The 14990-nt window shown below is 52.7% G+C and overlaps 1 protein-coding gene across 2 annotated transcripts in view; it reads right to left on the bottom strand.

The window, feature by feature from the left end:
• AGPAT4 (1-acylglycerol-3-phosphate O-acyltransferase 4) overlaps window positions 1-14990 on the bottom strand; it is a 31696-nt gene that overhangs the window by 1937 nt on the left and 14769 nt on the right. For both annotated transcript variants that reach the window (XM_078615585.1, XM_078615587.1), the window contains 7 exons: window positions 10589-10796; window positions 9628-9797; window positions 7410-7571; window positions 6356-6509; window positions 4447-4549; window positions 3935-4010; window positions 811-1009 (listed from right to left, as the gene is read on the bottom strand). In XM_078615585.1, the coding sequence (XP_078471711.1) occupies window positions 811-1009; window positions 3935-4010; window positions 4447-4549; window positions 6356-6509; window positions 7410-7571; window positions 9628-9797; window positions 10589-10766 (1042 nt within the window). In that variant the 5' untranslated portion in view covers window positions 10767-10796. The remainder of the gene's footprint in view (window positions 1-810; window positions 1010-3934; window positions 4011-4446; window positions 4550-6355; window positions 6510-7409; window positions 7572-9627; window positions 9798-10588; window positions 10797-14990) is intronic.

Genomic DNA, 14990 nt, shown 5'->3' with positions numbered 1-14990 from the left:
ACGAGGGGGTGGGTGGCCAGCACCACGCCCGGCCGGCTTTGTCTCCCTAGTCGCGATGTTTACGCACCACACCAGGTACTCATTTGAGGCTAAGTCGACCTAAGGGAGGTCCAGATATTCGTCACTGGTGTTGGCCGTCAGCGGGAATCGAACTCGGATCGCCAGGTTCGTAGCGCAGCGCGCTAACCGCTACACTACCGCTCCCCACAGGAAGTGGTGACGGGAAGAGACACGGAGGCAGCAGGCAGGGCAGGCAAGGCAGCAGTGGAGACAGGCAGGGCAGGCAAGGCAGCAGTGGAGACAGGCAGGGCAGGCAAGGCAGCAGTGGAGACAGGCAGGGCAGGCAAGGCAGCAGTGGAGACAGGCAGGGCAGGCAAGGCAGCAGTGGAGACAGGCAGGGCAGGCAAGGCAGCAGTGGAGACAGGCAGGGCAGGCAAGGCAGCAGTGGAGACAGGCAGGGCAGGCAAGGCAGCAGTGGAGACCGCTGGTAGGCTGAGGAGGCAGCCGCTCACCAGAGGTCGCAAACGGGTTTTGATTCCTTACCCGTACCCGGCCGCACCAGGGCCGCAAATGGGTACCCGTACCCATACCCGGCCGGGTACGGGTACCCGTTCCCTACCCGTACCCTACCCAAAATGAGTGACAAACGGCTACTCACCAGTGACTCACGGCCTACCTGTACCCGTACCCGGCCGCAGTAGGGTCGCAAACGGCTACCCGTACCCGGCCGGATACCCGGCCGGGTACGGGTAGCCGGGTATCAGGTAGGGTACGGGTATCGGGTACCCGGTTGCGACCTCTGCAGCTCACCGGCGATGACGACGGCGATGAGCCCGGCGATGGCGAGGGCCGAGCCGCTCGTGGCGACGCCGGCGGCGAAGTGGAAGAGCGGCGATAGCAGGAGCGAGGCCCAGAAGGCCCAGTTGAGCGGCACCCACGGGCGCCTGGGTGGCTGAAACATCTTTCCCGGGAACTTGCCCGACTGCTCGTAGTCCTCCTGAAGATCATCCTAGAAAATATTTTGGTTGAGTTTTACACGTACCAAAACAAATATATATTTTAAAAAATACTAACAATTCTATTTTAGCAGGTAAGGCCCACCGAGCTATATAACTCTTTTTCAGATGATAGGCACAAAAAATTTAAACACGTAAGATACAAGTCTTGAAATGTACCGTGATTAAATACAACATACGTATGGCTTTGAAGTAATATAAGGTACCAACGATTGCCTTTATCAGTCGCGCAATTTTATCATATTAATTCAAGGCCCAAGGGGCAGTTTACTAAATAATTGCACATATCGGTCAGAGGAAGGCCTGGAAGAGGTAGCAGCAGAGCAATGTGTGTGCCGAGGGCAACGATTAACGGTCGACAGGGAACATCATGATGCAGAGGTGGATGAGAGGAGCTTCGAGTGCTGTTGGAAAGCTGACGTCACAGTCAAAAAGTTACATCGCGATGGGGCCTACAGAAGATAGCTTTCAAACAGTGTGTAACTACCCAAGCATGACATACGGCTCAGAAACACGTCCATACACTAAACAAATGGAACAAAAACTGAAAAGTGCGCGCACAGCATGGAAGTGCAAGCTTAGGATTACACCGAGAGACAGAAACAATGACGATAATGGGTAAACGACAAACCGCCAAAACAACCCCCGGGGGATGCTGGTGGTGGTGTTGATGACGATGTGGTCGACACCTGACCAGCGTTTGAACTCGTGACCTTGCAACTGTGAGGCTGGCGCCCAAAGGCGAGCGTTTTCACAATCGGAAATTTGTATTTACACTGGATGAATCCGATGAGTAACAAAAGCTCTCCTTCACAGACGCCTGACTTGGCGGGGCCGGCCACTACGCAGCACAGCGTGAGCGCAACGCGTCCGCCGCACTTTGCGGCCACGGAAATAATTGTCCCGGACGCCGTGAATGGGGGACAACGAGGAGGCGCAATGCAACGGCCGGTCACGTGTGTGCGCAGCCACCTCGAGCAAACCGCGTGCAAGTTAATTTTACACGAGGCTCATTCATAATTGAAAGCCCTTGCCGGTTAAGTGGAAGCAAACGGTTTTTTTTTTTATTCGCCTACGGCAGAGAACCACAGGCCTGTGACCGAAACACTTAGCTCCACTGGCTCGGCCCCGGCTTCAGCGCTGGGTATTTAACGACGCGTAGATTCGTCGTCGACGCCGCGACAGCGGCCCAACGGTTTGCGCATTGGACTTGCGATCGAGGCGTCGCCGGTTTTATTCGATCTCCCGGCACGGTGGTCAAAACGATAAAGAGGGTCTTAAAATTGCTCTGCTAAGTTAGTTCCCGAGAACAGGTCGCAGCTTTCCCTGTGTTAATACTGTTGAGGGCAGCGTTTTGCTTTTTCAAGTGTGACAGATGTAACTTCCTCCTGTTCATGTATGTTACTTGTAGGAACATCCTGGTTACACCAGCCCACAGGGGATTATTGTGTCCGTCGTGCAGGGAGGTGCTGGGTGGGGAGGGAGGGGCTGGGTGGGGAGGGGTGGGGAGGGGTTGGGTGGGGAGGGTGGAGAGGGGCTGGGTGGGGAGGGTGGGGCTGGGTGGGGGGTGGGAGGGGTAGGGCTGGGCGGGGAGGGGCTGGTCACCCCGTGGTGCCCTTATAAAACTCAACGTTTAACCTACTCACGCCAGCTTGTGCCCGCCCTCACAGTCAGGCATATTTGCGGAATACACCACGCCGCCGTTGACCCTGGCCATTGACCGAGCAACCCAACGTTCTTGCCAGCTCCCTCCGCAGGAATGTGTTAAAAAATGTCGATTGCTGGGATTTGATTATTTTGTTGCAATAGTGATCTACATATTATTTCTCCAAGAATGTTAACATTACATCGATCTCCTGTGTTCCGGTTCCATCTCTCTCCCTAAGGGTACCCCCATTTGTGAACTGGACATCTGTAAAAAAAAGATCTTTATAGCTCATCGGATTCCTCCAGCATAAATAAAGATTCTGATTCTGAACTGCCAATCACAAACCTCCTTTTTTGCCGCTTGTTGCAAAGGTTCACGGTTCGAATCCAGCAGCGGCCGCCCTGGTTATTACTGTGGTGTGTAGTAACCGTAGTAACATTATGGCGCCGTCAGCTTCACAGAGGACGTTGCCGGTCAAATAAAAAAAAATGTACCATAAATTACACAACTGGGATTATTATACACAGCAGCAATCATCATCTCCTCCTGCCAGATTAATGCCTCGTCTCTTGAATTCTCACCTGGTTAAACAAAATAAACTTGAAACCTGAAACTTGCTGCTCTCATGCTCCCATTTCTTGCTATGACATCTTCGGTCATGTTTGTTTCGTGTTCTCAAATTTCTTTTTCCAATTATTTTCCTCATCGTTTTACAGAATGCCGTGCAGATTAACACATAGGCTTGCACGACCAATATCATCCATAACAAAGGTTGTTTTGGGTTAGATCGCGTAAATATACAAATGTGTCATTAAAACCCGCCACCACCCGACACAGCCAACTAGTAAGTGTTGTCACGTAAACAGAACGTGGCCAATTCGTCACTAGTACAGCACACCGGTGTGTTGGAGAGCAAAGCCACAACATTTACCATCCGAGTACGACGTTTCGTCAGTAATTACAGTTATCTTCATCAGGCGACAGCCAGATTTGTGGAGAAATCATCCTGTTTCGGTCCTTAAATAGAGGGGTAGATGTGATGGCGTCACTAGTGAGCACTTCTTCAGCGATGTGCATCGCAGCGCTGCAGGTGTGCGCGACGACCTGGTGTGCACGCAACTCGCACATCTCAGCGCTAGCCAGGCCTCACCCCCCAGCTGAGCTCCTCAGATCTGATGCGATCTGGCACATCCCAGGCGATGCAGTCATAGGCAAAGAAGAGGATCATCATCATCATCATCATCGCCGCCACGATTATCATTCTTATTACCTTCTCTTTGTAAAGCTTGTTGAGCCAGTCTCCACACTCCTTTTCATCCTCAGGGATCTCTTCCATCGGGATTCTCCTGGAAAAAAAAATCAAAGAATCTTGGTGAACCCCTGGCAGCCTCTAGCGGTAGCAGTGGCAACAATGATGCCGGTGGTGGTGGTGTCAGTAGTGGTGGTGTCAGTAGTAGTGGTGGCGGTGTCAGTAGTAGTGGTGGAAGTGTTGGCAGTGTCAGTAGTGGTGGTGGTGGATCTATTGGCAGTGTCAGTAGTAGTGGTGGTGGTGGCGGTGGTGGCGGTGTCAGTAGTAGTGGTGGTGGTGGAGGTGTTGGCAGTGTCAGTAGTGGTGGTGGTGGTGGAGGTGTTGGCAGTGTCAGTAATAGTGGTGGCGGTGGCGGTGTCAGTAGTAGTGGTGGTGGTGGCGGCGGTGTCAGTAGTAGTGGTGGCGGTGTCAGTGTTGGCAGTGTCAGTAGTGGTGGTGGTAGCAGCGCTGTGCGTGGCGAAGCAGCCCCACACCTGACACACATGTCCGCCTTGTATGTGCGCCCGTACACCACGCCCAGCAGCGAGGGCTTCGTGTGGCCGCGGAAGTTGAGGGTGCAGTCGTAGATCGCTGGCACTGCACTCCGCATGCACACCACGGAAATGATGATGATGATGATAATAATACAGGCACTCCTCTACTTACGAACGAGTTAGGTTCCAGAGATCTGTTCGTAAGCCGATTTGTTCTTCAGTCCAACTTTACTCCTGTCAATTCCAGACACGTTGTACGGCATGTACACTAAACACAGGGAATGGCTTTAAACGTTGTATAATCTCCTATAGATGTAGATGCCACTGGTTCTTCACGTTCTGCAGATGTAGATGCCACCACCGCCATCTATCACGCGGCAGTTGAACTTACGACTCTCGGTCCGAACAGGCAACTGGACATATGGGAAGGTTTGTTTGTATCTCTGAAATTTCACAAGTCGAATGTCCGTAATGTACAGTGTACCTGTATGTATCTACGATCAAATCACTCACTCAAAATGCACCCTTGCAAGCTCAGCAGGGTCGTGCCTGGACAGCCCTTGCACGCGCGATTGCCAAAGCATGACACAACAGGTGCGGGTAGGCTGCTTGCGGGGCTACGCTGTCAGCGGAGAGCAGCGACGCAAAACATCCAAACGCTGGACTTGCACTGTGCTTTAACGTCTACCTGCACTGGCCAACGACTGAAGGTGTCCCACAGGGGGGCGTGGGGTCAGCTTGAGGAGAGCGACGCTCGGCACGTGGGCCTCTAGCCCCGACACGCCGGCACTGTGCGTCACGGCGAGGAAGCATGGACAATTCTAGATTTGAAGCTTTCGTGACTGCAAGGATTCATATTCTTGGGATTTTTGGTAAAGTCACGTAGGTAAAAAATTTAAATTAATAAAAGTAAAATAAAAATAAAATAAAAATCATTTACTTGATACAGCAAGCGTGCTGTGACGGTTCCACCTGAAGACGGAGGCTTGTGTTGCCTACGAAACGTCGTGATTTTTATTTTATTTTACTTTCATTAATTTTAATGTTTTACCTACGTGACTTTACCGAAAAAACCTAAGAATATGAATCCTTGCAGTCACGAAAGCTTCAAATCTAGAATTTTTATTTTATTTTCATTTTACTTTTATTAATTTAATTTTTTTACCTACGTGACTTTACCAAAAAAACCCAAGAATAAGCATGGACAAATAAACTCCCCGTGACCCGCACGGCACGAGGGAGGCCCTCATCCAGCAGCTGATCGACAAAAGAGCCTTACATGCACATTAGGTCTATTAAGCCAATTTCCCGTTCCGAGATGTCTGAAAGTTGCAGGGTTGTGGGTGTCCCGTTCATCGCTCAATCTCAGAACGTGCAAGCGGTTCAGCGTTAATTTTATTTAGAGAGGCATAGCGCCATTGTTTTCAAAAAGTTTTACTCACCATAGAGAACTGCAGCGACACGACCGCACTCTATGATAGCTGGCACTAACAGTGCCACACGCCCTCCAGCATGGCCTTATGGGAGCCTCGGTACCGATAAAGTTATAAAAAATATCCTTCCGGTATAGTTTTGATGATGTACACGTACACCGTCAGAACGGAATCGGAAGAAAAAGTTACGACGTACGAGTACATTATCGGAACGGCAAAGGGGTTACGCTCTCCGATGCGTTTTCGGGTTGCACCGCGTGTTGTTCAGCAAAGATATCCGACGTTTCGCTCCACGCGCCGGGAACTTCTTCGTGCACCGGAAGCTCTCGGGGCCCGTGCGCCGAACCCGTCGGACATCGCGCCGAACAACGACGCGTCGGGTACCAACCCCCTTGACAACGGCATCAGACCAGCTCGCGTACATCACGGCCGCCAGGTCGCACGGAAAAAGGAAACGCGCCAACGCGGCCGCTCACCCGTCCCGCGCAGGTTCTGCACGCAGAGCGCGAACCCTCGCGTGCGGGGGAGCAGGTGGTGCTTGAGTTTGGGCAGCCCCTTCCTCTCCGCCACCTCCATGCTGATGGCGTGCTTCTCCGGTGTGAAGCGTGTGCCCTCGCAGTGCAGGAGGAGCTGCAAGGACAGGATGTAAAGATCTAGCATGTCGCCTTAACAGACTTTCCGATGATGCGCTTCTGCGGCCGTCTGAAACACTACAAAGAACAAGAGAAAGATCCCCTGTAGAGCCTTTACAGACGATAAGATGTACTTCTGAGGTCATCTAGAGCGCGACAAAGACAAGACAAACATCGCCCGCGTCGCTTCAACAGACTTTCAGATGCGCTTCTGCGGCCATCTGGAACGCTCTTCCTTCTCATGAAGGCGGGAACGGCACGGAAGGGGGTGGGTGGCCAGCACCACGCCCAGCCGCCTTTGTCTCCCCAATGCTGAGGATAAAACACCGTACCGGGGCTCTCATTTGAGGCCAAGTTTGCCGCAGGGAGACCCAGGAACTGTTGAGATATTCGTCATCGACGTTGGCTGTGAGCAGGAATTTAATTTGGGTCGCCAAGCTCATAGCACAGTGGCGATGACCACGGCACTAGCACTCCCCACCACCAAAGATCCCCCATATAGCCTTAACAGAAGTTTGGGGCAAGTGCTGTCAACGAGCACCTCCCGACCATACACAAAGACAAAGATCCCCTGTATAGCCTTAACAGACTGTAGGGGCAAGTGCTGTTAGCGAGCACCTATGAAGGCCGGAACGGTACACGAGGGGATGGGTGGCCAGCACCACGCCCGACCGACTTTGTCTCCCTAGTGGCAATGTTTACACACCGCACCAGGTACTCATTTGAGGCTGAGTCGACCTAGGGGAGGCCCGGGACCGGTTCAGATAATTGTCACTGATGTTGGCAGTGAGCGGGAATCGAACCCGTGTCGCCGGGTTCATAGCGCACTACACTATACACACACACACACAGACAGACGCACGAACACAACAGGGTTCGTGAGTGTGAGCGGGCGTACCCAGAAGTTCTCAGGGTAGTCACGCAGCCTCTGCAGGTCCCGCGCCACAGTCACACTGTCCTCGGCCCAGCTGCGCTTGCAAAACACGATCTCCAGGAAGAACCAGGACCAGCCGATGAGCGGCACGTACGAGAGCTGCTTCTTGGCCAGCACCTTCGAGCTCTGGCGACGCACGCGCAGACACGGCGAGGGCTCGTGATGTGGGCTAACTGCCATCGCAACCACCACCAAAGGCAAAAGATGTCGCATATAACCTGAACACATTCATGGGGCAAGTGCTGTTAAGCTAGTGCCTATGAAGGCTGGCATGGTACCAGTGCCGGATTAAGATAGTGCGGGGCCTGTAGCATATGTTATAAAGGGGCCCTAACTTTATAAAAATTTTAATTTGCACACTTAAGTAATTGTATTTTTTCATTTGCGAAACAGCCAGATAATACGGCAAATCGCTAACCGTTCATAAAGGCAGTATAGTACTATAGTAATAGAGCAAGTGCAGAATCACTGAACCGGAATTGATAGCTTGAAAGCATTTAGCGCGGGGCCCTTGAAAGTGCGGGGCCCGTAGCATGATACTTTTGCTACTACGATAATCCGGCACTGCATGATACACAAGAGGGTGGGTGGCCAATACCGCGACCAGCGGCCGCACACTTAAGTGGCGATGTTCACACACGGCACCAGGTACTCATTTGAGGCTGAGTCGACCTAGAGGAAGCCCAGGACCGGTTCAGATAATCGTTACTGGTGTTGGCCGTGGGAGGGAACCGGACTCGGGTCACCGGGTTCGTAGCACGATGCGCTAACCGCGGCACTACCGCTCCACAAATACCACAACCACCACCAACGCTATCACCACCAACACAACAAATACTATCAATACCATCACTACAATCACTACCATCACATACATGACCACCACTATTGTTGACACCACCAATATATCTCCACTTTGAAAACTAATTTCTATATTTAGTTAGTTGTCCTTCGCCCGCACCTCCGATTAGCACGGTTTGCTACGTACAGTGCAAAAGAAGTTCAATATATATACAGACACTTACAGCGATAATCATCCCTTCCAACACCACTATCATCACTCCCGCCACCATCATCGTCACCATCATTACCACGGCTATCGTCACGACAACGAACACTATGGATACAGATAAAATCACCACTACCACTATCATTATCATCATCACCCGCAGCAGCAACACCACCACCATCAATTTTGTCTCGAATTGCATTCATTTTTTGTACTTATTTTCAAATCCTATTGGCAAAAAGCAATATGTACTAGTGCATGTACAATAACAAAAAAAGACAAGATCTGTTTCAGCACAGAAAAATAAAATAACATTAGCCCCATAGCCCCCCGCCCCCCCACGAATGATGATGATGATCTTTTGTGAATGCTGTGAAATTGTATTGCGGCTTGCGATCAGATACACCTCACCGGTTTCTTCGTCCCGATGACTCGCACGCTCGGTGAGAATCGCGCGCGGATATACCCCGGTCGTCATTTAGTCGCGGCTTTTATCATTTTCGTGCCCTCTGTTTTTGAAAGGCAGGTTTCAAGGGCGCGGACGGGGGGCAGATCGCTTCGCCTTAAACATTTTCCGCCGCAGGATCGTGGACCGCAGCGGGAACGCACCGCACACTGCACTTCTAGCCGACCCGCACTCTTACAAGACGGCGCGGTCACGAGCGCACGCCGGGGCCGGTAGGCATGCGACGACGATCCGCGGTTTCATAGCGATTCATATGCTCGTGATACATGCATCAAAATCATACGCGAATGAATCAATAGTTTATAATAACTAAAAACTACAGACTCTTTTTATTTTACCAGGTAAGGCCCACTAAGCGACACAGCTCTTTTTCAGGACCTGGCCAAACGAGAGCTCAACGTCGTTGCCTGTCGTGTGGAAATCTATAGCGGCCAGACGAGAGAATGAAGGAGGGGGTGATGAAAGGAAGGGGGGGGGGGAGAAGGAGATGAAAGGAGAAGCAAGAAGACGTGAGATAGGGACCGGGAGGAGCCGAGCCGAAGAGGGGAACGTGGAGCACAAAAGAGGAGAAAAGAAAGAGAAGATGAATGGAGCTGAGAGAAGAAGTGGATGGGGAGAGAGGGGGGAAAAAAAAAGAGGTCGGAGCAGAAGACCCCTCTCACCCCTCTCACCCCAAGGGGGACCCCCCCCCCCCCACGCCCGCTCACCCCAAGCACCCCAAAGCGCTCGCAGACGGTCCAGCCGCACAGGAAGTCGATCTCGAAGTTGTGGTTGAGCACGACGATGGCGTGCTCCTTGCCAAAGTGCTCGTAGGTCTGCGGGTCCGTGTAGATGGTGCAGCTGGTGCCCGACCACCACTCCAGCAACAACACCAGCTCTGCAGTGCACACAGGGAGGGGGGGGGGGGGGGGGGGGGGCATTGGACAAGGAAGAAAAATTATGCATATGCATGGGTTCTGTAACAATTCCCCCCCCCCCGCCACGGTTTCCCTACAGCTCTCATCTCACTCTAGTTATCCGTTGGCCTATAAGTCTCGTATCCTAGTCCAACATCGCTATCTACCAGTCCCCTGTCACTGTCTGTCGTCTCATCGTGCATGCTCAGCTTGTCTCCCTCTGTGTCTTCACGCTGCTGTGTCTCCCCCTCCATTTATCCCCCATTCTCTCCCCCTCGCGCCTCCACCGTTTCCGCCTAAAGTGTTGTCCACCCTGCGTCTCCACCCCACCTTGTCTCCCACGTGTCTCCCCATCCCCAGTCAACCCTCCGCCCCTCCACTCCTCTCTCCCTCCCCATGTCAGCCCCGTGTCTCCCTCCCGTCTCCCCATCATTCATGGCTCCACCGTTTCCCCCTAAAGCGTTGTCCACCCCGAGTCTCCACCCCACCTCGTCTCCCGCATGTCTCCCCATCCCCAGTCAAGCCCCCGCCCCTCCACTCCTCTCTCCCCCATGTCAGCCCCGTGTCTCCATCACTCCTTCCCTCCCGTGTCCCCATCATTCATGGCTCCACCGTTTCCCCCTAAAGTGTTGTCCACCTTGCGTCTCCACCCCACCACATCTCCCACGTGTCTCCCCACACCCACTCCTGTCCCCCACCCCATGTGACCCCCGTGTCCCCGCCCCCCCCCACCACCACCGCCACCACCCCCCACCGTGTCCCCATCACTCACGGCTCCAGTGCGAGTAGGCGAGGCGGCAGTTGACGTGGCGGTAGAGTGTGCGGTTGATGGCCCACAGAGGCAGCGTGCACAGCTGCAGGAAGTTCACGATGAGGCCGCTCACCAAGAAGATGTAGCCGATGAGGAGGTGCAGCACAAACTGGGACTTGATGAAGCTGGACAGGCCCATGGTGGATGGACGTGCGTACGATGCTACAACCTGACAGCCACATACACAGATAAAGATAGCGCTTGACACACACCAAATAAACAACGACCATCCCCCCCCCACCCATTCAGCCTTTTCAGGCCGTTGGGACGAGTGCCGTTAGCGAGCACCGATGAAGGCCGGCACGGTGCATGAGGTGGTGGGGTGGCCAGTAACAAGATGCACACAACAACAACAACAACCGCCATTCGCCACTAAGCAGCAGTGGTGTCACCACGGCTCGTGCCAGGCTAGGTGCACCTGGAGGCCATATGAAGTGTCGAAGGCTCGCTGCTGACAGCCGGTCACGGAACAGACCCCGGTGCCACGGGTTGATGACGATGACTGGCAGACACCACCTATGCTACCCTACTATGCTAACCTGGTACGTTTTAGCCACCCGGTGCCCCGCTGATTATTGTGAGATACACACAAAGACAAAGATCCCCCGTATAGGCTGAACAGACTTTTGGGGAATGTGCTGTTCGCGAGGACCTATGAAGGCTGGCACGGCACACGATGTGGGTGAGTGGCCAGCACCACACCCGGCCGCCTTTGTCTCACTCATGGCAATGTTTTCGACACCATCCCAGATATTAATTTGCGACTGAGTTGACCTAGGGGAGGCCCAGAACTGGTTCAGATAATCGTCACCGGTGTTGGCCGTGAGCGGGAATCTATCCCGCATCGCCGGTTTTACAGTGCAGTGTGCTAACCACTACATAACTGCTACTGACACACCCACACACAAAGACACACAGACACACACAGACACACACACACATAATTACATACACATCAATGCAGAACATAATTAAAATGCAGACGTCGCTTTGAAGGGTTCTCAAATGACCCCTGGATACGTGTCTCGTGACATGAGGCTGACAGCACAATCACAATAACACGAGTGAAGAAGTGAAAACTCTATGCAAGTGTAGGCTTCCAACTATTGTTGGACAGTCAGGGACACACAGCCTAGGTACATATCTGACAGGATAATAAATGTTTGGCTTTTTGGGGGTTTTATCTTCCTTTAGTAAATCATTACACTTTTCAGGCCCTTCAAAGCAGGGTTCATTTTTTCCACTGTCCTCTCCAGGGAATCTCCACCCCACATGTGCAGGTGGCGCTTCCGTGAGGTTGCCCTGGACTTTGTGCGTTTGTGTCCGGGGGTTCGATGCACCGCGCCGGTCGCACACACACAGCGACATACATCCACAGACACACGTGGAGACGCGTCAACGGCGCTCCCCTTGACAGGGTAATGACCCCAACGACACCGCCGCAGCGAGGACGGCATGGCTCTCTTCCCACGCGCTCGCTCGCAGTTAAAAAGCCATCGCAGTCCCTGACACCCCCCCCCCCCCCAATGTCCTAAGAGGTGCAAAATGCCAATCGGCCAGCAATACAACAGTGACGTTGAAGGTTTAAAACGCAATTAAAGCGAGGGTTATTAAAAACTCGGGAACAAAAACATTCAACAGATTTCAACTTTTTATTTTATTTTACCAGGTATAAGGCCCATTGAGCCATATAGATCTATTTCAGAAGCGACCAGGTTTGTAGATCAGTGTGCTAACCGCCGTTCACCGCCAAGTGGCGGTGATGTCACCACGGCTCCTGTGCCAGGCTAGGTGCACTTTGAGGCCACGTGAAGCGCCGAAGGCTCGCTGGCAGAGATGTCACGGAACAGACCCAGCAGGTGCCACGGGCTGACCGACTTGGACGGCTGTGACTCCCCACTGTCCCATCCTCTCTGCTCTTTAGCCGCCTGCCGCTCACACACGCGCACACGTTCAACGAGCCGTATCGTGTAAAAAAGTAAAACCGTTCCTCGCTCCATACCCCCGCGTGCCCGCGTAGACGCCTCGTGCCTGGGCCACCACGCTGCCCGTGTCACGCAGAGCTCAGCGAGGCTCCCCCCCTCTTCGTGGGGCAGGCCCCCGCGAGTGCCCCACTTCGCTGGGGCCTTCAGTAAATAACGGCGGTGGGGGGGGGGGGTCCGTGGTCTCGGTCACGGTGACCGATACCCCGAGGTGTGCGTCTTGCGCAAATAAATTCGGGAACCGTGGGGAATCGATTCTCCGCGGTCTCTCTGGCGCTTTAACAAATACACACCATGTACCGCCTGCGCCAATCACGGATCGAAAGGGTTTTCAAAGAGGTCTCGTGTGTGTGTGTATATGTGAATCCAATGGCAAAGGATACCCCATATAGCCATAACAGACTGTGGGGGCAAGTGCCGTTAGCGAGCGCCTATGAAGATCAGCACGGTACACGAGGGGGTGGGTGACCAACACCACGCCCAACCACCTTTGTGTCCCTAGTGGCGATGTTTACACAACGCACCAGGCACTCATTTGAGGGTGAGTTGGCATAGGGGAGGAACAGGACCAGTTGAGATAATCGTCACTGGTGCTGGCCGTGAGCGACCTATACATGTGTATACACACACAACATCAACCTACATACGCCACTGAGTGGCAATGATGTCACCAGGGTTTATGCCATGCTAGGTGCACTTTGAGGCCCCGATTAAAGCCAAAATGTGAGCAGGCAAGAGGTCATAGGACAGACCCGGGTGTGAATGGGTTAAACGGGCCAGGAAAATAACTCTCAGCGCGTTATATACACAAACACACACGGACACACAGCGGAATGTTTCACAGACAAAGATCCCCCGTTTCGCCTTATATATAACGAAAGGAAGTGCACTTGGCAAGCAGCCACCGCTTGTCAAAGAGCGAATGGAGACCCCCTTTCTCAAAACTTTACAACTGCACTCGCATTTCTCTTCGCCCTCATATATTTTTTCTCTTCCCGGCTTTAACCCCCGGGTCAACAGCCAAGTGGCTCAGCGGTAAAGCGAGTGGCTTGGAAATGGGCAGCGTATGACTTCAAATCATGGCTGGGGTGGTTAACTCAGCCCATCGTGCCTCCCTCTGGGGTCAATAAAACGAGCCAGCAGGCCCTTCCTCCTCTAACCCAGCTTAAATATACGCTGCCAAGCTTGGTGGTGTTCATTCAGACGCTGTCTTTCCGACAGACCTGTTCTTCACCTGAGGACGGCTGCTTGCGTTGTTGGCCGAAACGTCGTGAGAATTATTTTATTATGTTTTATTTTTTTATTTTTTTTATTTCCCTTCTACGTGACTTTACCGAAAGAACCAAGAAGATGAATCCCTGCAGTCACGAAAGCTTTACATCGAAATTTAACTGTGGGGAAGTCAACAGTAGTTGTCATGCGGATGGACTTGGCCCCGCCATTGCATTGTATTATTTCCACCACTGACTCAGGGCTGTAAACAAGCGACGGATCACCATCTCAATGTGCCCTTGAGTAGGAAATAACTTCGAATTTTGACTTCAACCAGTACTGACCTAAAGCCGCCCATAATGGTTCAAATAAAATATATTCTTAAATCTGCTTGTAGACCAAGCCCTGTGGGCAGGGAACCAGAGCCAGGAGAGACGATGGAGATTAATGGGTCTATGACCGCAGACAGAACCTCGCATTTGCCCGGCACCGCAAACCAGAACGGATGCTTTTAAGTCATTCCGCAGCGGGGGGGGGGGGTTCTGGATGATACTAGCTTTTAATGCAATTTACCATCGCGGGCAATCACATTTGCGCTTGTCCCCGGCGTGATACGCTCCCGATGGCAAGCCTGTCCCCGGACGGCCCGTGTCATGCCACTCGCAACAAACGACGATACGATCTGCCACACGGCACCACGATGGCGGAGCGCTCTGTGGATCGCAAAAGCGGTGGCACAAAGGCGCAAGGCCCTGCAATTGCTTGCTCACGACACCGCTGGCAGAAAATGCTGCCAAAATGAGTTGGGTGACTTTCACCGTTTTTTCCAACTACGGAATTATTTCTTGTTTGGAGGAATAGGATCACAACCGATGAGGGAGGAAGCGACTCTTGCGCGTTTAGTTTCGTCCTTCCCTCGCACCTCCGATCAGCATGGTTGGCTACGTACGGTGGGAAAGAAGTTCAACATACGTACGGAATTAAGAGGGAACTAAGTAGAGCACCCTCGAGAGAGTATTTTGGCCGTCTCTTGCACGCTGGCCAGACGCCTTGAAAGTTGGAGGAGTACCCACACACTTTATCCCAACACATGTGACCTTCCCATTCGACTAACAAGTGGGGGTATCCACTTAGACTGCTGAAACTCGCGCTGTGGTTTCATCAATGTA

Source organism: Lampetra planeri, chromosome 47 (assembly GCF_965212315.1).
Source record: "Lampetra planeri chromosome 47, kcLamPlan1.2.h2, whole genome shotgun sequence".
In the NCBI taxonomy this organism is placed as follows: Eukaryota; Metazoa; Chordata; class Hyperoartia; order Petromyzontiformes; family Petromyzontidae; genus Lampetra; species Lampetra planeri.
The sequence above is the reverse complement of the archived record's forward strand: the minus strand, read 5'-3'. Positions and strand labels throughout refer to the sequence as shown.